The 27559-nt window shown below is 42.2% G+C and overlaps 1 protein-coding gene across 2 annotated transcripts; it reads right to left on the bottom strand.

The window, feature by feature from the left end:
• Positions 1 to 155: 155 nt before the first annotated feature.
• PDCD2L (programmed cell death 2 like) lies at positions 156 to 24566 on the bottom strand. 2 transcript variants are annotated; one of them, XM_004439710.3, is made up of 7 exons: positions 24434 to 24565; positions 24154 to 24320; positions 23947 to 24007; positions 22052 to 22425; positions 20982 to 21092; positions 11896 to 12044; positions 156 to 330 (listed from the first exon to the last, which is right to left on the bottom strand). In XM_004439710.3, exons 1-7 carry the CDS (start codon positions 24539 to 24541, stop codon positions 200 to 202), a joined length of 1101 nt encoding a protein of 366 aa, XP_004439767.1. In that variant the 5' UTR covers positions 24542 to 24565; the 3' UTR covers positions 156 to 199. The 2 variants fall into 2 exon arrangements, with proteins under 2 accessions (XP_004439767.1, XP_087278262.1); XM_087422136.1 differs by lacking the exons at positions 156 to 330; positions 11896 to 12044 and adding an exon at positions 12874 to 14068 and having other exon boundaries at positions 24434 to 24566.
• Between the last annotated feature and the right edge of the window lie 2993 nt (positions 24567 to 27559).

Below are 27559 nucleotides of genomic sequence, written 5' to 3'. Positions count from 1 at the left end.
CCACTGACTCTGGAAGGGTTAAACCAGCCCACAGCCAGGAGGTTCTAAGTCCTGGCTCCCACCTCAGCACAAGTTCCAAAAAGCAAAAACGTTAACACTCAAAATCAAGAATTAATAACTTATGAGTCAAAATGAGGTAAAAACACACAAATATGGACATTAAAATTTGTTTTAATTTATCCAAATAAAAGGAAATGCACTACTTAAATAATAATTCATCTGGGTCTTCCTGTATAATACAAAATTCTTCCATGGGAGTCTGTTGATTTTGAGGCCAGCAACTCTTCTCACACGTGTAAATTAAAATTGTTCCAAATTCCACAGAAAAACCTGTAAAATATAACATATTCAGGATTCCAGCAAAGAGAAAGGTTATGAGGTACACTCAATATTTGACAGTTCACTTAGTGGATAGAGCCCAGACTCTGGAGCAAGATTTCTCGGGTTCAAATCCCAGCTCTACCACCTTGAGCAAGTGATTCCCCTTCTCTGTAATAATGACTACTTATCAGGATGATAAGACTGTTGTGAGGGGATTAAATAAGCTAATACATGTAAAATACTTAGAACAGAGCCTGGCACATCTTAAATGTTCACTGTAAAACAAAGAGGTTAAGCAGTTAGAAGAGAACAGAAGGGAAGGAGAAAGATGGCTCAGTATCAAGAGAACTGGTGTTGCTACAGGGAATGATTTTATAAGCTGAGAAAATAATCAGGTAAAGCAAAACAGCGCTCACTAGTTTTCAGCCACAAGACAGCCACAGTACTTCCTACAATGATGAAAAGCAGATTTATCAGGAAAATATACTTTGAAAATAAACAAAAATCTCAACAAGTCTTCGTTACAACTCTGTAGACTACCCGACACTGAAAATCACTTAAAAATGTCACACTAACAGAAGACTCTCCCTCTAAGAGAGGATTCAGCCAAAAAGTACAAAATAAATCCTAAGAATTTATAGAGATTTATCAATGGATGGAGCCATGAAGAATGGCACCAAGAAATTTTGAGCAACAGGAACTCCTGTGATATCAGAATAGGAAAACAAGAGTCAACAGGATGAGGTAGGCAACTGGTTTGGAACAGCAAGGAAAAAATACACACAGAAAAATGTAGGCAGGGATAATGGAAAGAAAATCATCAAAGACAGAACAAAAAAGGCCAAAATAGAGCTGATTTGGGAGAAATAACCTGGTGAATCTGAGATAATTTCCAACCAGAACATGCAACAGGCAGTTTACAGAGGGCATGAAGAGCCTGGAGCCTCAGAACGAGTAACCACCAGGATAGGAAAGGAGGTGCAAGGAATCGGACGGAACACAATACCAAGGAGCTGAGTATTGCACATGAGGCCTGAGCCCAGAGACCTGCCGCAGTTGGGGGCTGAGGAAGGGGTAGGAGAAAGAGGAAAGACGAGGAGGTCAAAACAGCCCCTTTACACATTTAATCAAAAACATCAGAAACCACAGGAATGAAACAAACAGGTGGAAACCTAATCAGAGGCAGAAAGGAAAGGCTTGAGAGAATCTCAATGAATGCAGAGGGAAAGAGAAAAGATGCTAACACGGATCTGAGAGAAGAAAGGCGACCAAAGCAACCAGCGTTGCTTCTGTAGAAAAGCTACAGATGCAACAGAAAAGATATTCAGAAATAAAAGGGAAGAAAAACTAAACATGCAGGTTTGAAGACCCATCTTGTCCTATGACAAAAGGATTACAGAACAATGGGACAGCAAGACATAAGCTAGTCCAGTGACTGGACTTCATGAATGAAGAAAATTCTACAGGCATCCTAGCACAAACGTTAGTTACAAAAGGGGGGAAATCAGACCACCCTCAGACTTCTACAAAGGAACATTCAATGCCAAAAGATATCTAAATAAAAATGAAAGATCTCAGGGATTATCAGAATAATGTACTTCCCAGTGAGCTCCAGCCACGGGAGATGACAGAAGGCACCAGGTAAAAGGGCCACGGGGCTCTCACTGTCAGAAGATGACAGCACGGGGGTATACAAAGTTCTGAAGAAAGTGGGGCTTAAGAATTTTATATGGGTTGTCCTTCAAATATAAAGGCCGACTGGCACATACATTCTGAAGTAAGAACAATACTTATGAGCCCTCCTTGAGGCTATTACTTGATAGAATCTACCTAGAGGAGAAGAATCAAAATAAAGGATTCATGAATGGAAAAGCTCATTGTAAAAGAGCGGTGTGCGCACTGAAACCATGTAAATATAGAACTAAAGCTAAACAGCTGTGAGAATTATGCTTACCAAATACAGACTTATAACCTTGATAAAGCAAAAATGATACTAAAATATCTGGGGGTGGAATAGGGTATAAATTTCCTTATCTGTTATAGGGAGGAGCCAAATGCATACTAAAATTGAAACATGGAATGAATGCAATTCTCCTAATTTCAGAAGGATCTTTTAGAAACTAGGCCCTCTTGAGTAAAGAACCCATTACCTGAAGTCCAGCAACTGCTTCACTTACACTTAATTTTCTTTATGTTAAATTTGCATAAATTTATTCTAATATTTTTAATTAGTATGTGCTGAATTTTTCTGTTTTTTGAAATTATTATTATTTTTTTGCTGAGGAAGATTAGTCCTGATCTAACATCCACTGCCAATCTTCCTGTTTTTGCATGTGAGCCACTGCCACAGCAAGGCCACTGACAAATGAGTGGTGTAGGTCTGTGCCTGGGAACTGAACCCAGGCTGCTGAAACAGAGCACACTGAACTTAACCACTAGGCCACCAGGGCTGGCCCTGAAAAATCTTTTTTCTATGCATCTATCCATCTGTCTTTCTGTCTGTATTTATGTCAAGAATGTTGACTGGAATGATGCTTACTAATGTCGTTAATAATGGTGATTTCCAAGGTTCACCAGACATTTCCAGAAAATCTCCAACATAAAATTCAGGGATCAAAACAAGCACATAAAAAAGGTAAATTACAGGTAATAGACAATACAGGTAACAAGTGAAAACTTAAAAAATAGAACAATTCTTAAAGATATAAGAGAGGATATTGAACTCATAAACAAAAAAAGGTGATATGAAAAAGTTTCAGAGAACAAGGAGGAGCTTTTGAAAAATAATACAATAGCCGAACAATTTAAGACAAGGATTAGAAGATAAAAGTAACAAAGACATATTGATAAACAAAAGAAGCTAGGCCCAAAAGTCATACACTCTATGATTCCATTTGTGTGAAGTTCCAGAACAGGCAAAACTCATATGGGAATAGAGACGAGAAGAGTGACAACCTTAGAGAGGGAGGGGCTTACTGACAGGGAAGGGGACACAAGGGGGCCTTCTGGCACACTGGAAACATCCCCTATCTTAACCTGGGAGGTGGTTACAGGGCGTATATATATAAAAATCCATCAAGCTGTACACTTAATATCAGTGCACTTTACTGTGTGCTTCCCTTTTATAAAAGTACACAGTAAGGATTTCCTAGATATGACACCAAAAGCACAGGCAACAAAAGGAAAAATAGACAAATTGGACTATAGCAAAATTAAAAACTTATATGCATCAAAGGACACAATTAACAGTGCAAAGGCAATCTAAGGAATGGGAGAAAATATTTACAAATCATATCCGATCAGGGGTTAATATCTAGAATATATAAAGAACTCCTGTAACTCAACAACAAAAAAATAAATAACCCGATTAAAACATGGACAAAGAACTTGAGTAGATATTTCTCCTAAAATGGTATGTGAATGGCTAACAAGCCATTTATATGAAAGGATGCTCAACATCACTAATCATTAGGGAAATGCAAATCAAAACCACGAGATACCACTTCATACCCATTAGGATGGCTACTATCAAAAAAACAGAAAATAAGTGTTGGTGAGGAAAGGGAGAAATTGGAACCCTGTGCACTGTTCACTGGGAATAGAAAATGGTACAGACACTACAGAAAACAGTAAGGTGGTCGCTCAAAAAATTAAAAACAGAATTACCATAGGACCCAGCAATTTCACTTCTGGGTATATATCCAAAAGAACTGAAAACAAGATCTCGAAGAGATCTTTGTACATCCATGTTCATAACAGTACTATTCACAACATCCAAGAGGTAGGAGCAACCCAAGTGTCCACCGACAATAGAACAGATAAACAAAATGTGGTTGTATCTACACAATAGAACATTACTCAGCCTTAAAAAGGAAGGAAATTCCGACCATGCTACAACATGGATGAAACTTAAGGACATTATGCTAAATGAAATAAGGCAGTCACAAAAGGACAAATACTGTATGATTACACTTACATGATGTAGCTAAAGTAGTCAAATTTATAGAGACAGAAAGTAGAACAGGTTGCCAGGGGCTAGGGGCAAGGGGAAACGGGGAGTTGTTATGGGTATACAGTTTCAGTTTTGCAAGAGGAAAAAGTTCTGGAGATTGGTTGCACAATAATATGAATAAAATTAACATTACTGAATTATACACTTAGAAATGGTTAAGATGGGCCGGCCCCGTGGCTTGGCGGTTAAGTGCCTGCGCTCCACTGCTGGCGACCCGGGTTCGGATCCCGGGCGTGCACAGACGCGCCGCTTCTCTGGCCATGCTGAGGCCGCGTCCCACATACAGCAACTGGAAGGATGTGCAACTATGATGTACAACTATCTACTGGGGCTTTGGGGGAAAAATAAATAAATAAATAAAAAGAAGTAAGTTGTTGGAATGAGTTGATGTGAAGGAAGGCAGACATCTTTTTTTTTTTTAAATAATTTTATTTATTTATTTTTCCCCCAAAGCCCCAGTAGATAGTTGTATGTCATAGCTGCACATCCTTCTAGTTGCTGTATGTGGGACGCAGCCTCAGCGTGGCCGGAGAAGCGGTGCGTCGGTGCGCGCCCGGGATCCGAACCTGGGCCGCCAGCAGCGGAGCGTGCGCAATTAACTGCTAAGCCACGGGGCCGGCCCAGGCAATGATTTCTTAAGTATGACACCAAAAGCACAGGCAATAAAAGAAAACACAGATTAATGGACTTCATCAAAATTAAAAACTTCTGGAATATATAAAGAATTCATACAATTCAACAACAGAAAGAAAAACAACCAAAAGAAAGGACTTGAATAAACATTTCTTTAAACAAGATATACAAATGGCCAATAAGCACATGAAAAGATACTCAACATCATTAGTTATTAGGGAAACACAAATAAAAACTACAATGAGACACTACCTCACACCCAGTAGGATGTCTATTATGAAAGAAACAGAAAATAACAAGTGTCGATGAGGATGTGGAGAAATCAGAATCGTCATGCATTGCTGGTATGAATGTAAAATGGTGCAGCCACTGTGGTAGACAGTTTGGAGGCTCCCCACAAAGTTGACCACAGAATTACCATACGATCCAGCAACACCAGTACCCAAAAGAACTGAAAACAGGGACTCAGACAGTTGTATACCAATGTCGACAGCAGCATTACTCACAATAGCCAAAAGATGGAAACCCCCATCAACAAATGAATGGATAAACAAAATTTGTATACACATACAATGGAATGTTATCCAGCTATAAAAACGAAGGAGATTCTGATACATGCAACAACATGAATGAACTCTGAAAACATTATGCTAAATGAAATAAGCCAGGCACAAAAGAACAAATATTTTATGATTCCCCTTACATGAAGTATCTAGAATAGGCAAATTTATAGAGACAGAAAGTAGAATAGAGGTTACCAGGGACTGCAGGAAGATGGAATGGGGAGTTAATTCTTTTTTTGGGGGGGAGGGGGGAGAGTCAATTCTTAATGGGTACAGATTTTCTATTTGGGATGATGAAACAGTTTTGGAAAGAAACAGTAGTGACGGTTACACAACACTGTGAATATACTTAATGCCACTGAATTGTACACTTAAAGAAATGGTTAAAACTGTAAATTTTATGTTATGTATATTTTACCACAAATTTTTTATTTTTTTATTTTTTTTCTTATTTTTTTAATTTTTTGTTTATTGCAGTAACATTGCTTTATAACATTATATAAATTTCAGGTGTACATCATTATACTTCTATTTCTGCATAGATTACATCATGTTCACCACCCAAATACTAATTACAACCCATCACCACACACATGGGCCAAATTATCCCTCTCGCCCTCCTCCCTCCCCCCGCCCTCCTCCCTCCCCCCGCCCCCTCTGGTAACCACCAATCCAATCTCTGTCTCTATGAGTTTGTTTGTTGTTGTTATTATCTACTACTTAATGAAGGAGATCATATGGTATTTGACCTTCTCCCTCTGACTTATTTCACTTTGCATAATACCCTCAATGTCCATCCATGTTGTCACAAATGGCTGGATTTCATCGTTTCTTATGGCGAAGCAGTTAGCACAAATTTTTAAAAAATCAACTGTATTTTAATATACTAGCAGCAAACATAAGAAATTGAAATTTTTTTTTGTGAGGAAGACCAGCCCTCAGCTAACATCTGATGCCAATCCTCCTCTTTTTTGCTGAGGAAGACTGGCCCTGGGCTAACATCCGTGCCCATCTTCCTCTACTTTATATGGGACACCGCCACAGCATGGCTTAACAAGCGGTGCGTCGGTGCGCGCCCGGGATCCGAACCAGCGAACCCTGGGCTGCGGCAGCAGAGCACGCGCACTTAACTGCTTGCGCCACCGAGCCAGCCCAAGAAATTGAAATTTTTTAAACTGCCACTCACAACAGCATAAAAAAGCATTAAATACTGAGGCACAAAAATAAAAAAAGATGTGCAAGACTATAAGTTGAAAACTACAAAACAATGCTGCAGAAAATTAAAGACAACCTAAATAATGGAGAGATATACTATGTGCATGGGTCAGAAGACTCAACATTGTTAAGGTATCAATTCTCCCCAAACTGATCCAGAGAATCAACGCAATACCAATCAAAAATCTCAGAAAGTCATCTATTTTTAAAGAAATTGACAAGCTGATTCTAAAATACATATAGCAATGCAAAGGACCCGGAAGAGCCAAAACATCTTTGAAAAGGAAGAATAAAGCTGGACGACTAACACTACCAAATTACAAGTCTTATTATAAAGCTACAGTAATCAAGACAATGTGGCAGTGGTATCAAGATAGAAAAAGAGATTAATGGACCAGAAGGCAGAAGACAGAAATGAATGCACACATATGTGGACGACCAATTTTCAACGAAGGCGAAAAGATAATCCAGCAGAGAAATGATAGCCTTATCGATCAATGGTGCTGAAACAATTGGATATTTATACAGAAAAGAATGAACCTAGGGCCGGCCCCATGGCTTAGCGGTTAAGTGTGCGCCCTCCGCTACCGGCGGCCAGGGTTCAGATCCTGGGCACGCACCGACGCACCACTTCTCCAGCCATGCTGAGGCCGCGTCCCACATACAGCAACGAGAAGGATGTCCAACTATGACATACAACTATCTACTGGGGCTTTGGGGGGAAAAAAAAAAAAAGGAGGAGGACTGGCAATAGATGTTAGCTCAGAGCAGGTCTTCCTCAGCAAAAAGAGGAGGATTAGCATGGATGTTAGCTCAGGGCTGATCTTCCTCACAAAAAAAAAAAAAAAGAATTAACCTTGATCCATACCTCATACCATATACAAAATTAACTCAAAATGGATATAAATCTAAATGTAAAACTTAAAACTAAAAGAAAACCTGGGAGACTATCTTTGTGTTCTTGAGTTAGGAAAATATTTCTTAGACACAACATCAAAAGCGGGCCGGCCCTGTGGCTTAGCAGTTAAGTGCGCGCACTCCACTACTGGCGGCCCGGGTTCGGATCCCAGGCGCAGAGCAACGCACCGCTTCTCCGGCCATGCTGAGGCCATGTCCCACATACAGCAACTAGAAGGATGTGCAACTATGACATACAACTATCTACTGGGGCTTTGGGGGGGAAAAAAAAAAGGAGGAGGATTGGCAATAGATGTTAGCTCAGAGCCGGTCTTCCTCAGCAAAAAGAGAAGGATTAGCATGAATGTTAGCTCAGGGCTGATCTTCCTCACAAAAAATAAAAAATAAAAAAAAATAAAAACATCGAAAGCATGATCCATATAAAAAAAATTAATAAATTGGCCTTCAAAATTAAAAACTTCTGCTTTTTGAAAGGACATTGTTTAGAGAATGAAAAGACAAGCCAGTACGTTATGGAAGAGGGAGAAAAAGGAGTAGCTTTACTATGAAGAAACTTGACAAACACTACCTCAGCCAGGTGATCAAGGCCAACATCAACTGTCATAAATCATGTTTATAGCATGCACCCTCGATGTGATGTTTGACATGAAGAAAATGGCACTTTACCTGTTATCTTCCTCTCAATAATCCATAACCCTATTCTAATCTAATCACAAGGGAAAACACCAGATAAATTCCAATACAGCAGCATCCTACAAAGTAAGTGACCAATACACCCTAAAACTGTCAGGGTCACCAAAAATGAGGAATCGCTGAAAATCCGTCACTGGCAAGAGATGTGACAACTAAATGCAATGTGGTATCTGAATGAGATCTTGGACATCAGGTAAAAAAAAAAAAGAAATCTAAATAAACTATGGACTTTAGTTAATAAAAATGTATTAATATTGGTTCATCAATTGTGACAAAAGTATCATATTAATGTAAAATGTTAATAAAGGGGAAACTAGGTGTGAGGTGTATGGGAACTCTCCATACTATCTTCTCAACTTTTCTGTAAATCGAAAGCTTCTAAAAAATAAAGTCTATACCAAAAAACAGAAATAAAAAATGGCAAGTCACAGACTTGGAGAAAATATTTGTAAATTACGTATCAGATGAAGGACTTGTATCCAGAATATATAGAAAACTCTCAAAATTCAATAATAAGAAAACAAACAACTCAATTTTTAAAAGGAGCAAATGAGTAGAACAGACATTTCACGAAAGAAAACATATAGTGGTAAACAAGCACATGAAAAGACGCTCAGAATCATCAGTCATTAGAAAAATGCAAATTAAAACCATGAGACATCACTTAACACCTATGAGACTGGCTAAAATTAAAAAGACAGACTATACCAAGTGTTAGCAAGGATGTGTAACTCTCACGTATTGCTGGTCGGAATACAAGCGGCACAATCACTTTGGAGAACAGGTTGGCAATGTCTTAAAAAGTTGAACACGCTTAACATGATACAACCATTTCACTCCTAGATATTTACCCAAGAGTAACAAAAGCCTATGTCCATACAAAGATTTGTACACAAATGTTCATAGCAACTTTATCTTTAATAGTCCCAAATGGAAACAACACATAAGGTCCAACAAAAAGTCCATCAATAAACAAATTGTGATGCACCCCTAAAATGAAATAGTAAGCAATAATAAGGTATGAACTATTGATACACACAAGGACATGGATGTATCTCAAAATAATTATTAGTGAAAAGAAGCAAACAAAAAATATACAGTATATGATTACATTTCTAAAATTTCTAGGGCCGGCCCCATGGCTTAGCGGTTGGGTGTGTGCGCTCCGCTACTGGCGGCACGGGTTCTGATCCCGGGCGCGCACTGACGCACCGCTTGTCTGGCCATGCTGAGGCTGCGTCCCACATGCAGCAACTAGAAGACTGTGCAACTATGACATACAACTATCTACTGGGGCTTTGGGGAAAAAAAAGGAGGAGGATTGGCAATAGATGTTAGCTCAGAGCAGGTATTCCTCAGCAAAAAGAGGAGGATTAGCATGGATGTTAGCTCAGGGCTGATCTTCCTCACACACACACAAAAAAAAAATTCTAGAAAATGCAAACTAATCTATAATGACAGAGTAGATGAGGGGTTGGCAGAAGGGGAGAAAACAGCACACAGGGACTTGAGGAAGTGATGGAAAAATTCATTATTTGACTGTGGTGGTGATTTCATGTGTATACATATGTCAATACTTAGTTGACTGTACACTTTAAATATATACAGTGGGGCCGGCCCGGTGGCGCAAGCGGTTAAGTGCGCGCGCTCCGCTGCGGCGGCCCGGGGTTCGCTGGTTCGGATCCTGGGCGCGCACCGACGCACTGCTTGGCAAGCCATGCTGTGGTGGCGTCCCATATAAAGTGGAGGAAGATGGGCACAGATGTTAGCCCAGGGCCGTCTTCCTCAGCAAAAAAAGAGGAGGATTGGCGGATGTTAGCACAGGGCTGATCTCCTCACAAAAAAAAAAAAAAAAAAACAAAAAACTAAATATATACAGTTAGTTATATGTCAATTACATCTCAATAAAGCACTTGCAAAAAATTCTAATATATTAACATGGAAAAATTTCCCTGATTATATGAGAAAGAAAAAAAGGGCTATAAAACAGTATGCTTGTTTTTGTCCAAAAAATGTTTTACATATATATTCATATGTATGTGTAATCATATGTTTAGACTAAAGTATAGAAAAATAAACTCACCATTAAAAAAATAGTTCCCTCTAGTAACTGACATTAGAAAGGCCTTTACTTACTGCATGTATTTCTGTACTGCTTTAACCTTGCATCACATGTGTTACTATTATAAAAACTTTCAATCTTTCTTTAAAAAACCCTAAAAATAAATACTATATAATGACGACAAAATAATAATCACAATCATGTAATTTTTATAATTTTTATTTATTTATTTATTTTTCCCCCCAAAGCCCCAGTAGATAGTTGTATGTCATAGCTGCACATCCTTCTAGTTGCTGCATGTGGGACTCGGCCTCAGCATGGGTGGAGAAGCGGCGCATTGGTGTGCGCCCGGGATCCAAACCCGGGCCACCAGCAGTGGAGTGCGCGCACTTAACCACCAAGCCACCGGGCCAGCCCTGTAATTTTTAAAAGAATAATAAATTTTGATTATATAATAATGGGATGAAAATAATTTTTTGTTTTTTGTGAGGAAGACTAGCCCTGAGCTAACATCCGATGCCAATCCTCCTCTTTTTTTGCTGAGGAAGACTGGCCCTGGGTTAACATCCATGCCTATCTCCCTCTACTTTATACGTGACACCGCTACAGCATGGCTTGACAAGCGCCCTCTACTTTATACGGGAGGCAGCTAGAGCATGGCTTGACAAGCAGTGCACTGGCAAGCACCTGGAATACAAACCTGCAAACCCCGGGGCTGTCGAAGCGGAGCACGCACACTTAACCGCTGTGCCACCGGGCCAGCCCCTGAAAATAATTTTAAGGACAGAAAATAGGGCTGGCCTGGTGGCGCAGGCGGTTAAGTGCTCGTGCTCCGCTGCGGAGGCCCGGGGTTCGCCAGTTTGGATCCCGGGTGGGCACTGACGCATCTCTTGTCAGGCCATGCTGTGGCGGCGTCCCATATAAAGCAGAGGAAGATGGGCATGGATGTTAGCCCAGGGCCAGTCTTCCTTCGCAAAAAAAGAGGAGGATTGGCAGATGTCAGCACAGGGCTGATCTTCCTCACAAAAAAAAAAAGGACAGAAAATACCTTGAGGGCCGGCCCCGTGGCTTGGTGGTTAAGTGAGCGCGCTCCACTGCTGGCGACCCGGGTTCGGATCCCGGGCTCGCACCGACGCGCTGCTTCTCCGGCCATGCTGAGGCCGCGTCCCACATACAGCAACTAGAAGGATGTGCAGCTATGACACACAACTATCTACTGGGGCTTTGGGGGAAAAATAAATAAATAAAAAAAAAAAAAAAAAAAGAAAATAGCTTGGCCTTAAATTAACCAAAATAGTATCGGTATTTGTGTTAGATTGGTCAGATTATAAATCTCCTTAAAATAACTTCAATTTTCCAAATTTTCTGTAATATGCTTATACTTCATAAGTAAACAAAAATACAATACTCTTTCATTTAAAAATAATTCCAAATTAGTGCCAGAAATCCACAATTCAAATTAATAAAGGGCTTATTACCTAAATTAGCATTTCTGAGCATGCTGACCAGTGCTGGCATAAGCTGAAACTCAAACGTTCTTCGGACTCCACAGTGGCTGCAGGCCGGGAGCTCAGTGACTTCTGATGTAGGGCAGGTCAAAAAAAGTGGTTCTCCACTCCAGGAATACCTAGGGCAAGGAAACAAAGAACCCTGAATCAAGGCCACATACAAGTCACATTCCAACATCTAAGACTTTACAAACTTTGTTTCTTTCTTGCAGAGTACCAGGAGCAAAACCAGAGAACAAAGAAAATCGAAAGGCCCAAAAACTAGCAGCCTGTAAAGCATAGCAAGGTATCTGAACTCTTATCAGTGCTTGATTCAAAGTCTGGAGGAAGGCACTAAAGCCAAAGTTGAACTGAATCTAAATAAAACTGCAACAAAGCCCAGACTCAGCCCAACTGCAGATTAAATGGATTTAGCCCTCTACACTACTGGCCTTACAGGAAATGTCCTTCCAAGGAGGAAATATTTACAAATCAAAACCACAAGGTGAGCTAGCCCCAAAGGCCTAGTGGTTCAAGTTCAGCACTCTCACTGCTTCAGCAGCCTGGGTTCAGTTCCCGGTCATGGAACCATACCCCTCATCTGTCAGTAGCCATGCTGTGGTGGCAGCTCACGTAGAAGAACTAGAAGGACTTATAACTAGAATGTACAACTACGTACAGGGGCTTTGGGGAGAGAAAAAATAAATAAATAACACCACAAGGAAATACTACTACTACACATCTTCTAGAATGGCTAAAATTAAACAATGACCATACCAAGTATTGGCAAGGATGTGGAGGAACTAGAACTCTTATACACTGCTGAAGGGAATGTAAATGGTATAATCACTTCAGAAAACAGTTTGGCTGGTCCTTCAAGCTAAACATATACACAAGATCCAACCATTTCAATCCTAGATATTTACCCAAGAGAAATGAAAGCATATGTCCATACAAAGACTTATACACTAATGTTTATAAAAGCTTTATTTATAATAGCCAAAAACTGGAAATAAATATCCATCAACAGGTAAATGGATAAACAAATTGTAGTCCATCCAAAAAATGGAATATTACACAGCAGTAAAAATGAATGAACTATTGATACATGCAACAAGGATGAATCTTGAAATAATTATACTGAGTAAAAGAAACCAGACGCCCCCCCCCAAAAAAAGTATATCCTGTATGACTTCATTTATATAAATTTATAGAAAATGTACTAAGGTATAATGACAAGAAGATTAGGGACCAGCCCCGTGGCATAGCAGTTAAGCGCGGCGCTCCGCTGCTGGTGGCCCGGGTTCGCATCCTGGGGGTGCACCAATGCACTGCTTGTCAGGCCATGCTGTGGTGGCGTCCCATATAAAGTGGAGGAAGATGGCCACGGATGTTATCCCAGGGCCAGTCTTCCTCAGCAAAAAGAGGAGGATTGGCATGGATGTTAGCTCAGAGCTGATCTTCTTCATGAAAAAAAAAAAAAAATGACAAGAAGATTAATGGTTGCCTGGGGATGAGGAGGGGCCATGGGACAGTGCAAGAGAGAGAACTTACAAAAGAGTATGAAGAAACTTCTAGTGGGGTGACAGATGTTTATTACCTTGATTATGGCAATGGTTTCATGGGTGTATACACATGTCAAAACTTAGCAAAGTGTACATTTTAAATCTGGGCAGTTTGTTCTATGTCAACTGCACCTCAATAAAGGTGTTTTAAAATGGATGCAAACACACTTCACTACAGAAGATATACAGATGCTGAGTGAGTGGGGCAGACCCTGGGCTAGCAGGCCCCAGGGAGAACTCCAATGGTGTCTGTGTCAGCATGCCCACACTAGGCCACAACAATGGCTGCTGCCAATGTCCCAGTCCCTGGAGAGGTCTCACCTCTCACTGCGATGCACTCAGAGCCTATCAGGGCCACGACCTTTCTGGAGTCTTGGTGACTAGAGAAAGCAGTAAATAATCTGAAAAGCGTCTCACACAATACATGTTTGTCGATTGAACGAGTGAAATCTTAGCAAGACATCAAGCAAAATCCTCTTCTGGCCAATTCTAACATGGAGTTTCAGAGGCAAGGAGATTCTGGAAAACAGTTCTTCACTTAAAGACATAGTAGGAGATACTGCAATGAGTATGTGCTATATTGTGATTCCTCCTTCAACCTGGATCAGAGTGAAGAATACATGGAATTGATCCACAGCTGGGACAGAGCTTCAGCCAATCAACAGCCCTTATATAACATGAAAAAGAAGTAAATATTTGGTGCAGTAAATCAAAAAAAAAAAAAAGAAGATATACAGATGCTAAATAAGCACATGAAAAGATGCTCAATGCCATTAGTTGTTAGGAAAATGAAAACTAAAACCAGAAAGAGGGGGCCAGCCCGGTGGCGCAGCAGTTAAGTGCATGTGCTCCACTTTGGCGGCCTGGGGTTCGCAGGTTCAGATCCTGGGCGTGCACCAACGCACCGCTTGTCAAGCCATGCTGTGGCAGCATCCCATATAAAGTAGAGGGAGATGGGCACGGATGTTAGCCCAGGGCCAATCATCCTCAGCAAAAAAGAAGAGGACTGGCATCCAATGTTAGCTCAGGGCTGATCTTCCTCACAAAAACAAAAACAAACAAACAAACAAAAACCAGAAAAGGGGCCGGCCCCGTGGCTTAGCAGTTAAGTGCGCACGCTCCGCTACGGGCGGCCTGGGTTCGGATCCTGGGCGCGCACCGACACACCACCTCTCCAGCCATGCTGAGGCTGCGTCCCACATACAGCAACTAGAAGGATGTGCAACTATGACATACAACTATCTACTGGGGCTTTGGGGGGAAAAAAAAAGGAGAAGGATTGGCAATAGATGTTAGCTCAGAGCCGGTCTTCCTCATCAAAAAGAGGAGGATTAGCACGGATGTTAGCTCAGGGCTGATCTTCCTCACAAAAAAAACCAAACCCAGAATGAAATATCACTATCACCCACCAGAAAGGTTAAAATTAAAAAGATTGACAGTACTTTTTAAACCATCAGCAGGCTAAGACTTTCACTGACAATCACTCTTGTACTCAATGTAATTTAATATTTGCAGATTTAGCTCTTCCTGCATTTGTGGGAAATTTCCTATTTCATCTTTGAATATTCTTTTTCGATCCATTTATTGAGTTCTCTATTTTGGACACCAATTACCCCTATTGTAATTATATTTATCAGTCTTCCATAGATATCATCTGCTCTCTGATTGCTTTGCCTTTTTCTTCTGCATTCACTGGATTATCTCAAGTCTTCTCTACATCAGTACTTGGATTTTCAGCCAAATCTATCATGCTCCTTATAGTCTAACTTTATTAGATATGAAATAGTGTGTGGCTTGGTTTCCTTAGCAATTCAAGCTACTTCATTTTCTCACCTTTGAGCTCTCGGTTTTATTGAATTCATTTTTTTTCTTTTTTTTTGGTGAGGAAGATTGGCCCTGAGCTAACATCTGTTGCCAATCTTCCTCTTTTTGCTGAGGAAGATTAGCCCTCAGCTAATGTCTGTGCCCACCTTCCTCTATTTTGTATATCGAAGGCCGCCACAAGGATGGCTTGATGAGCAGTGCATAGGTCCACGCCCAGGATCTGAACCTGTGAACCCCAGGCTGCTGAAGTGGAGTGTGCAAACTTAACCACTTCGCCACCGGGCCAGCCCCTGAAGTCATTTTCTTATGCAGTTCTTCTACATCTTGAAAAATCTGCTGGGAATTGTGTGTTCCTTAAATCGTGTTTTCTTCCAGACACGGTTCTCAGCTCATTTTTCTATGTACTGTTCATACCCTTAATTTTACTGCCCACAGTATGATCATGTGGGTGGCACGCCATTTTTCATCTAGCTCATACCTAAGGGGGCAACTCTGTTCAGAGCATCTATTTGCTCCAAAATGGTGTGTGGAGTTTCTTACTGATTTCCTGTCAATCTCAGACCTCAGGTCTGTTCTTTTCCCCCTCTCCAAGAGTATTTCTCATTTCCTATACTTTTCCGTAGATGGTTAAAGACAGGGCATTGGGGTAGAGATGTAGTTCTGCCAAAACCAGATGCAGTCTTTACTAGAACACCTGGGCTGTGCGACAATGTAAAATGTCTTACATGTCAGGAGAAATCCCTCTCTAACGGAGGAGAAGCCATCCTTGACTTCCCTGTCGTCACTCTAACTCATCACAGAGCCCAGCAACTTTTGCTTCTGAGAGGCAATCCCTAATTCCCTGAACCATCACCCCACCACACCCAGTTCTTTGGCTAACAGCCAGTTCCACTACTCCCACATCAGAGGATACAGATCCTCCTCCTGTTTGCTTCTTTCCAGAGTCAAGATTATTACTCACAATTCTCAGGATTTTATGGACTAATCAGTATACCTTGCAGAGGTGAGAGAAGAGGGCTGCATGGTTAGAACTTGCACTAAACCATACCAGAAATTTCTGTACATTTCTCTGAGAAGAGTAAATTAATTACATACACAAATACTGTGAGGCACTCAGAAATGTATTAGACATTTAATGTATTATATCCTGTGCTGCCACTTTGAGTTTTATGGTATTAAGTCCCTTTCCTTATTTCAATGCTGATGGAAGGGATTTTCTTCTTAATATTTATTTGGTTTTTCTATTTTACTTTTTGGCCGACTTTTACCTTTTAGAGTCATTGTGTCAGCTATTAGGGGAGAAAGACCATTTGACTTCACTCTGCCCACTTGCTCTCAACCCATTTTTACAAGTTTTCACTATGTCACTAATCATTTTTATATACTACACCTGCTGAGTATGTCATTTCCTCTGAGGCCTCCCTGACAGCCTACTTAAAATAACTGTTGTATTTTCCTCATTTATCACTTTCAGAAATCATACAACTGTCTATTTATTTTTAATCTCCCTCACTAGAACATAAAAATCTATAAAAACATGGACTTTATCCTGCAGCATCTACAACAGTGCCTAGCATTTAGAATACAATCAAATATTTGTTGGATGAACGAACATGCTTTATCTCACTGAATCCTCCCAAACATCCTATAAAGTAAGATTAGGCCCATTTTACAGGAGAGAAAATGAAGGTTAATTCATCTGCCCAACCCAAGTCTTCTCATCCCAAAACCAAGGCTCTTTTCATCCCCACCTTGTCTGAAAAGGTGTTGGCTCCACCAAACACTTAGTGAAGTACTTACAATCTACAGGCACTGTGCTTTGCACAAGAGTTATATACTGTCCTCACTGCCAAAGAATTTACACAAATCAGGTACTTCAGCAGACCCTTGTCCTAAGATCATGAAGAATGTATAAATATGCCAGTACTATTAAGAGATCCTAACAGATCTCTGCTTCCCCAGAACACAGCATAGTGGATTTCAAACAACAGCCAGTATTTATAAATGTTTTACAGAGTATTCTCACTCATCACCTCATTTAACTCTCAGAGGAATCCTATGAAACAGGCAGTTGTATCATCCTTATTTTAGAGATGAGGCACTGAGGAGAACAAAGGTTAAGTGACTTGCCCAAGGACCCACAACTAGAAACAGAAGACCTAGGCCTTGAACTTCCAAGGCCTTGGATTCAATATCCTATGAGCACTTTTTATTTATATTATAAAAGTAGGGCCAGCCCTGTGGCTTAGCGGTTGGGTGCGTGCGCTCCGCTGCTGGCGGCCCGGGTTCGGATCCTGGGCGTGCACCGACGCAACACTTCTACGGCCACGCTGGGGCCGCGTCCCACATGCAGCAACTGGAAGGATGTCCAGCTATGACATACAGCTATCTACTGGGGCTTTGGGAAAAAAATAAATAAATAAAACTATAAAAATAAAACAAACATTCATTTAAAAAAAAATAAAAATAAAAAAATAAAAGTAATATGCCTTCAATATATGAAACTTGTAAAGTAGAATGCACAGGGGAAATGAAATCAAAGCTATTATTAGCAACAAAGATCTAATTATAAAGATGTAAATCAAATTGACAAGGACATACTCTGTAGTCCAAGAAAAATCAAGACCACTGTGCTCCAGATAACAGCCTCCTAAACCCCATCTCCAGCATAGCATTAACACTGGTCCAAATTCACAAGCCAGAACTCCAAGACCATTTTTGTTGCCTTCTAATCTTTTACTGTCACATCCAATGGTCACCAAGACCTGCCATTAGGCAATATCTCCCATATTTATCCCCCACTTCCCATATCCTCTGCCTTGATCAAACTCTTTCACCATCTCTCACCTGGATTCCTTTTCTCTAATCTCAGAGGAACATATCACTCCCCTGGCATCCATTGGCCACAGAACAAAGTATAAATTCTTTAGTAAGAAATGGACTGAAAACACACCAGTTGAGTGCCTCAGGTACCAAGTATGGGGAGCACCCAGTCTGGCAAAAAAGAAAGACAACAAGGGTGTATGTCTTTCTAAAGGAGGTCAAGGTAGGCAGCTGTGGAAGCAAAGGAGAACAAATAGTCTTTCAGCCAAGCTGCTCTCACTTTAGACATCATGATGTCCAGCTCACTGAATTATCCCTGCCCCACCACTATGCACTTGGGTGCCTTTTTCCTTAGTCGGTGACCCCCCTGTGACTCAGAGCATTCTTGCCCTTTAGTTCCTCCAGTAGGGCTCAGGGCCCAAGTCTGTCTCCTATATGATGCTTTCCCTGATGCACCAAGGCAGAGGCCTCTGATCCCTCCTCTGTGCTACTTGCATAGTTGTTCACAGCTCTGCTGGGCTGGGTATTCGTCATAGCGTGTAGTGTTGCCTGCCTCCCTGACCAGACTGGGGACTTCTGTGGCCAGCAGCAAGGGCAGTGGTTATGGTCCTCCTAGCAACCCAACACACAGTAACTCAACCCTTCAGTAGCATGGGCTCCCTGTGGGCAGTGAGTGTCACTGGTGAAGACGTCCCTCCCAGAGAGTGGTGTGTATAGAGGATCTTAATAAAATTGAGACATATTTGAGAAAAAAAAAAGGAATATGAATAGACAGAAATGATTCAAGAAGATGGAGAAAGATGCTCATAATAAGAAAAAAGCAGGGGGCGGCCCTGTGGCATAGCAGTCCAGTGCGCACGCTCCGATGCTGGCGGCCCGGGTTCGGATCCTGGGCGTGCACCGACGCACCACTTGTCAGGCCATGCTGTGGCGGCGTCCCACATAAAGTGGAAGAAGACTGGCATGGATGTTAGCTCAGGGCCAGTCTTCCTCAGCAAAAAGAGGAAGATTGGCATGGATGTTAGCTCAGGGCTGATCTTCCTCACACACACACACACACAAATAATAAAAAAAAGAAAAAAAAGCAAAGTAAAATTATACCACGATGCCCTTTTTCACCTTGAATTGGCAGAAATACAAAAGCATGAAGCTCACACTATTGTTAAGGCTATGGGAAAACAGGCACTTATGCATTTCTAGTAGGAATTAAAGTCCTATGGGAGTCACTCGTGCTATCAATCAAAATTACAACTGCATATACCCTTTTGCTTAACTATGTCACTTCAGGGAACATAACCTACAGACACACATGCACACATGCAAAATGACATAAGTACAAGATTGTTCATTAATATAACTTATAATAGCAAAAGTTTAGAAACATTAAATGGCCATCAACAGGCAAAATGGAGAAGGGACTACAGTACTATAAAGCTTTTCTTTCAAAACAAAGTTCTCAACGTACTAAAGACGATACAGTACTCCTAGATATAGTATAGAGTTAAAAAAGCAGGATACAGGGGCCGGCCTGGTGGCATAGTGGTTAAGTTTGCCTGCTCTGCTTTGGTGGCCTGGGGTTCACAGGTTTGAATCCTGGGCACGGACCTATGCACCGTTCATCAAGCCATGTGTGGCGGTGTCCCACATACAAAATAGAAGAAGATGGGCACGGATGTTAGCTCAGGGCTCATCTTCCTCTGCAAAAAGAGGAGGACTGGCAACAGATACTAGCTCAGAGCCAATCTTTCTCACCAAAAAAAAAGCAGGAATGTGTCTAGAATGCTTCCTTTGTGTAAAAAAAAGGAAAGTAACATGTAATCATATTTGTTCATAAATGCATAAAGAGACTCCGTAAGTACACACAGAAAACTAACATCTTTGAGTCTTATGAATGCATTAACTATTGCAAATTTAAGTTAAAAAAAACAGAAAAAACATTTTGAAAAATTTTTAATATATAGCAAAACCCTCAATATCAATGAACGTTTATTGAAAAAGAAAAAAATTATACAGGGGCCAGCCCCGTGGCTTAGCAGTTAAGTGCATGTGCTCCGCTACTGGTGGCCCGGGTTCAGATCTTGGGCGCGCACTGACACACCGCTTGTCCGGCCATGCTGAGGCGGCGTCCCACATACAGCAACTAGAAGGGTGTGCAACTACGACATACAACTATCTACTGGGGCTTTGGGGAGAAAAAGGGAGGAAAAAAAAAAAAAAAAAAAGAGGAGGATTGGCAATAGATGTCAGCTCAGGGCCAGTCTTCCTCAGCAAAAAAGAGGAGGATTGGTAATAGATGTTAGCTCAGAGCCGGTCTTCCTCAGCAAAAAAGAGGAGGATTGGGCCGGCCCTGTGGCTTGGTGGTTAAGTGCGCGCGCTGCGATGCTGGTGGCCCGGGTTCGGATCCCGGGTGCGCATCGAGGCACCACTTCTCCGTTCATCCTGAGGCCGAGTCCCGCATACAGCAACTAGAAGGATGTGCAGCTATGACATACAACTATCCACTGGGGCTTTGGGGGGAAAAAATAAATAAATAAAATCTTTAAAAAAAAAAAAAAAAAAGAGGAGGATTGGCATGGATGTTAGCTCAGGGCTGATCCTCCTCACAAAAAAAAAAAAAAAAAAGAAAGAAAGAAAGAAAAAAATTATAAATACTTTATGATCCCAATTATGTTTTTAAAAAACATACAATACCTACATACATGTATGCATCCAAATGCATAAAAAAATGAGTAAACGTAATATACTAAAATCTTAGCCTCCTGGTTTGTGGATTTTGGTTTTCTCCTTATACTTTCCTGTGTTTTCCTAACTAACACGTATTACTTTTACAACCAAGAAAAACAATAAAATAAAATGTGCTTTTACCTTAAAATCTGCTCCTGACAAGCAGCAATTCTCTTCATGAATTTGTAAAATATCTTATCTCCACTTTTAATTATGGTCGTCTCATATTTTTCATCACCATCACTAGGAAGACTAAAAAATGGAAAACTCTTGTGTCTATATCCAGAGAATTACAGGATTTAGAAGAGTAAACAAGGTAATTTTCTTTTTAAAAAAATTTTACCAAAGTAATATATACACACAATTTAAATATCATAAATTAAATACCTTATAATGCCTAACAGTAATCCCGTGCCCCACCCTTCTCACCAAGCCCTGCTCCCTAGCCATTTTCAACTTTGGGATAATTATTTGCAATTTAAGAAGTCATTACGCCCAATGACTCCATTTCTTTCTCTATCTGGATTATTTTCAAACACTAATATGTCTTCAGGGACTCCAAAATTATTCTGAAAAAGCTTACAAATGAAACAGCTCTGGTAAAGAACCAGGTCATCTCTCCAAATATCCTGTTGTAACTCTATTATAATAGCAAAAATGATCATTCTTACTTCTTTAGAGGGCTTTGGTTTATAAAGCCTTTCAAGACTATTCTCTCATTTAACTCCTAAAACCACCTGATGAGATGGACAACAGAGACATCAATATCACTCCCATTTTACAAGTGAGAACTGGGGCTCTGGGAGGGTCTCCGAGGTCCTAGGCCACTTCTTGAGCCACTGCCATGAGTCAATAAACAAACGGCATTTTTCTAACTCAGCTGTCTCGGCTATACATTTAAAAACAGAAAAGAAAGTTAAAGAGAAAGTGAACACATCTTCTGTAAATACTTGGCATCCCTAACTTCTGTTTGTTCATTTTCTTGAGGGTACTTATAAATAGACAACGTGTTTTCAAGCTACCTCAAGGGTGGCTGATAAGATTCCCTTGTCTCTGTCTCCCTTTCTCATCCAAGAGGAGTGAAGCAGAAAGGTCCTACACATAAGTTCTGCCTGAAAAAGTTTCTCCAGGTACTAGGGTAAAACCAAGGTTACCTACTGTGGCAGCTTCCTGATCAAGTCACCTCTCGACCTCGCAGCACACATTCTCACCTTTGGGAAAGCAACTGCTCCATATCAATTCCTTCTCTCTGTTGATACTCCCTCAGAAGGCTATGAGCATGATCTAGACTGACAAAGTCCCTGTAATCATCCTCATTGACGACAGAGATGTAGTAGGGCAGGAACTGTGGCACCACAGAAGGCAAAGCCATTCCTTCCGCAGGAGGTGCAGGAGGAGCAGCACCTGGGACAGTATCCTGCAAGCAGAGGTCTTGGAGCTGGGCAGTGCAGTCTATGTCTTTGGCACTGCTGGAATCATTTCCAAAATCCAAGGGAAGCTGTGGTGGAGGCGCCTCCTCACTGTCACTTCCCCAGTCATCAGCACCTTCACACCAATCCTCAGCTGTCAGGCCACTGTCCTGTTTCTGGAAGAATATCCAGTGAATGAGGTTCAAGCACACTTGGGTGATCTCACCTATTCCCTTGCCTTCAGCTACCCATCCCTTCACTTTCCTCAGGGACATGAGGGAGCCTTCACACCAGGCCCTTTCCCCCTACACACACTGATTCAACTCCCTGGACCTCACTGACTCAAAAGCATGTTGGAGGTGACACATATTGTGGCAGATGTAGTATGGTGGTTTATTCAACCACATTTCCAAACTACTTCAGTTGTGCTTCATGTATTGCAGAAGCTGGCAGAAAAAACTATATTTCCCAGACTCCTTAGCAGCTAAGGTTCCAGATATGATCAGGCATTGGCTAATCAGGTCCATTGGAGAGAGACACAAACTTGAGACAGAGTGAAATGGAAAAAGAGGCCATGAAGCAAAGGCAAAAGGCAGCCAGTCTGTGGATGGAGAGAGACTGAGCAAGCCTCTGGAGTCAACAGTTCTGACAAGGGCAGCTTCCAGCTCACCAGACCACATCTCAGCTTCCTGACCGCAGGAGAGGTAACACCGCAACTCTTAGGCCAGTTCTGAGGTGTGGTTCTGGAGGTCATCCCTGGAGTTGCCTCCTCCAACCTATCCAGTAAGTTAGTAAAAACCTAATTTTAAGTCTGTCGCAGCTTTAAAAAGTCAAAGTGCTTTTCTGTTATCTGCAATTGCACCCTGACAAACATAGGCAGCCATTACCGTCTTCATTGTTTTCTTTCTGGTATTGCTAGTACTATGCCTGGCACATATTAAGAACTCAGTGTAGGGGCCAGCCCCGTGGCTTAGCGGTTGGGTGCGCGCGCTCCGCTGCTGGCAGCCCAGGTTCAGATCCCGGGCGCGCACTGACGCACCGCTTGTCCAGCCATGCTGAGGTGGCACCCCACATACAGCAACTAGAAGAATGTGCAGCTATGACATACAACTATCTACTGGGGCTTTGGGGAGAAAAAGGGAAAAAAAGGAGGAAGAATGGCAATAGATGTTAGCTCAGGGCTGGTCTTCCTCAGCAAAAAGAGAAGGATTGGCATGGATGTTAGCTCAGGGCTGATTTTCTTCACCAAAAAAAAAAAAAAAAAGAACTCAGTGTATATGTACAGCCATATTTACAAGCAAAGGGTGGCTGAATTTTGTTCTGCAGCTACCAACCTGCCTTTTTGCTTCAATAAATTCAGATTTGCAGATTTGTGTTTGTTATATACATATATACATATGACAGTAAGTATATTTGCTGCAAACACATATATTTGTATTACACACAACCATGTATATGTATATACACCCATACTTTCTCCCAAACAGAAAAATAAGCTATGTGCCTCAAGACTTGCATAGTATATTAAAAAGAGCAACTCACAAAATCTTAAAGAAATAGCACTTTATGATTCAGAAAAGAACAAAAGCCATTCAGACATACTTCAAAAACAAGGCTTAAAGTTTGTCTTAAACGACATTCTGAAAAATATCCTCAAATTACAGCAAATCATAATATGCTAGTCACAACCGCTTTACCTGAGCGTCCTGCGCCTCCTCCTCTCGCACCTGCAGGCACTGCGAGCGGAACACCTTCCAGCTTCAGGGTAAAGAGAAACGGCTGTGAGGGCTCCACCGCGACTGCCAGCCGGCGGCGCGGCCCCACCTCGGGCGCCGGGGGCGGCCCCCAGCTCCCGCCCGCTCCGTATAAAATCCCGCGGGCAGCTCGGGAACTTCCCCGCCTACCTGCGCGCCCCGCCGCTGCCGCACCTGGGGCGGGGGCAGGCGAACACGTGCAGGAGCCGATGAAACGGGGAGCCTTCCAGCGGGCAGTACACCTGCACGACCAGGGCGAGCGGCTGCCTGCAACGGTCACACACCGGCCTGGGCGCCGCTACGGCGGGCAGGGCGTCCTGGGGGCAGGGGAGGCGCTCAGACCCAGAGTCGGCCCCGGGACCTCGCCCACTCCCTCACCCCGTAGCCCTCAGCAGCACCCGCCCACCCGGGCTCCGGCGCCCCACCTCACCGGAAGACCGCCCAGCTTGCTGGCAGTCCAGGCGCCGGGCCCTGTGGGGCGGCCACGCACTGCAACGTCTCGAAGGCCGAGCAGCACCGGCTTCCGCACGGCCGCCATGACGACGGGCGCCCACGTGAAAAGGCGGACTACAGCTGCCGAGATGGTGCGCCTCTCTGCGCACGCGCGCCGCCTGCACCTCTGAGACGGCACCGCCCTCTTAGGATCCGTTCCAAGGATGTCTTCCTGGAGCCCTACAGGCGACTGCTCCTGTCGTGGGCTCAAAATCCGGGGGCCCTAGGCGTTATGTACCTCGTAATGCGCTGCGATAGGAAGTACGCACCATCTACTATGAAGTAGTCTTGCCAGAAAGTTTTATATGAAATAAGTGAGATAATAGCATTATCGTTAACCAAAAAAAAATTGTCCTTAATTTTTAGAGATACACATTGAAGTGCTTATAGGTGAAGTGGTCTATCTGGGATTTGCTACAACATGATTGGGTGGGGGGATAGATAAAATAAGATCGGCCATGGGTTGATAATTGTTGAAGTTGGTGTCAGGCTCATTGAGGTTTATTATACTATTTGCTTTTATTTTTTATTTATTTATTTTTTAAAGATTTTATTTATTTTATTTTTTCCCCCCAAAGCCCCAGTAGATAGTTGTATGTCATAGCTGCACATCCCTCTAGTTGCTGTATGTGGGACTCGGCCTCAGGATGGACGGAGAAGTGGTGCCTCGATGCGCACCCGGGATCCGAACCCGGGGCCACCAGCATTGCAGCGCGCGCACTTAACCACCAAGCCACAGGGCCGGCCCGCTATTTGCTTTTATATGTTTGAAATTTTCCATAATGAAGTCTTTAAAATGCCTGTGGCACAACATAGGTAAATTTCAAAAACATCATGCTAACTGAAAGAATACAGACACAGTGCACATTCTGGAAAAGGTGAACATTAAGGAAAGAAGTTAAATCATTGCAAGAAGAAACAAACTTCAAATTTATTATTCTTGCTAACACAGCAAAACATCCTGCAACATGACGGAGCTCTCCCCAGCATCAGTCATCTGTGTACATCATAACACTGCCTATTACAGGCTATTGATCCAAGTGTGATCACAGCCTGGAGGTTTGGTACTTAAAATGAATTTTCAAGATGGTAATTGCTGACAGTTTCTGGAATTCCAGAGGCAATTTAACATCAAATTTGACACTGACATTATTGTGGAGTCCTCAGAACAATGTAACAAAAAAGTGCTTGCACCTGTGAGATTTGAAGTATCTGACTTAATTCATGATTTTGTAGGGTTTCAACTTCCTGACAAACACACAAATCATCAAGTTGTGATACAGTTTGTATTTAAGGAAGTACAGAATGAAGATGTTTGCTTCAGTGTCACACTGAAAAGCTATCTGTTTTTTTTTTTTTTTTTAAAGATTTTATTTATTTATTTTTTTCCCCCAAAGCCCCAGTAGATAGTTGTGTGTCGTAGCTGCACATCCTTCTAGTTGCTGTATGTGGGACGCGGCCTCAGCATGGCCGGAGAAGCAGCGCGTCGGTGCGCGCCCGGGATCCGAACCCGGGTCGCCAGCAGCGGAGCGCGCTCACTTAACCACCAAGCCACAGGGCCGGCCCAAAGCTATCTGTTTGTGATGGTTGATTTTATGTCAGCTTGACTGGGCTAAGGGATGCCCAGATAGCTGACAAAACATTATTTCTGGGTATGTCTGTGAGGGTGTTTCCGGAAGAGATTAGCATTTGAATTAGTTAACTAGTAAAGAAGACCACCCTCACCACTGTGAGCTGACATCATCCAAGCCACTGAGGGCTGGAATGGAACAAAAAGGCAGAGGAAGGGTGAATTCTCTTCTTGAGCTGGGACATCTGTCTTCTGCCCTCATCAGAGCTCCTGGTTCTGGGGCCTTCAGACTCCAGGACTTACACCATAGGCTCCCCAGTTCTCAGGCCTTCAGGCTCAGACTGAATTATATCCCTGGCTTCCCTGGTTCTCCAGCTTGCAGACAACATATTGTGGGACTTCTCAGCCTCCGTAATCACGTGAGCCAATTCCTATAATAAATCTCCTCTTATGTATCTCTATATATCCTATTGCTTCTGTTTCTCTGGAGAACCCTAATATACTGTTCAAGATGTGCAATAATTGGCAGCCGTAGGAAAAGTGGAAGCCACAGGTGATGACAGTGGCAGTGATAAGAAGCAGGAGAACAAGACAGGGCCAAGGGACATGTGGCCCATTGTTATGTGCCAGTTCCTCCTGGATAGGGGAAGATGAGACTTGGCAGCTGGCCTAGAGGAACACAGTGGTCCCACTGCTAAGAGATCCTTCATGTGAAGCCAAGTTAGCCTGAAAGGTCTGCCACCTTGAATTTTCCTCTCAGTCTGCAGACCTTTTTTTGTGCTTCCTCTTTTGTATAATAGAGGAAGTGCCTCTGATGGGAAAAGGCTTTCACTTTTCATCAGCTACATTAAGAAAGGAGGTGGCTCAGCAAAGCAGGGGCCTCAACAGAGCTCAACTAAAAAAGAACATCTCTCTGAGCCGGCCCCATGGCGTAGTGGTTAAGAACATCTGTCTTTCACCTCTATAAAGATGGGGAGAGAAGTGAGCATTCACTCTTGGAATAAAAAAAAGAAATTTCACCAATAGAAAGATGAAAAGTGCCAAGAATTTCTGAGTATTATTTTAAGGGGACATTTGCACCTGTATGTTCACTTTCTATAATTAGGATATTCCTTACTTTGAGCCTTTGTGGGTACTGTTTGCCTTCCCCTATGGGAGCAAAAATATGAATCCTGGCTTTCCTTGTTTTGAGGAAGGCATGTGACCAAGCTAGAGCACAACTCAGAAGTGGGTGACCCAGGAGAGGATGGGGTGAAGGCCGCCCTGATGACAGGGTCTAGGGCAGCAGGGTCTTGTGAAAGGGGCAGCAGTTTCCCCATCTGGATTCTGTATCATGGTCTAGGGTGTAGGTCCTAGAAGCTCAGCCTCTAGCCTGCCCATCAGTTCTGCCCATCGACCCTTTAAATAGAATTCCTTTTCTGCTTAACTGGTTAGAAATATTATTTAATGTCTTGAATAGAAGATAAAAGGGTAGTCTGTTCAAAAATCCTTTTT

This window comes from Ceratotherium simum, chromosome 33 (genome assembly GCF_057802395.1).
Source record: "Ceratotherium simum simum isolate JZ-2026a chromosome 33, ASM5780239v1, whole genome shotgun sequence".
Classification (NCBI taxonomy): domain Eukaryota; kingdom Metazoa; phylum Chordata; class Mammalia; order Perissodactyla; family Rhinocerotidae; genus Ceratotherium; species Ceratotherium simum.
This window is presented reverse-complemented; position numbering and strand designations above follow the sequence as displayed.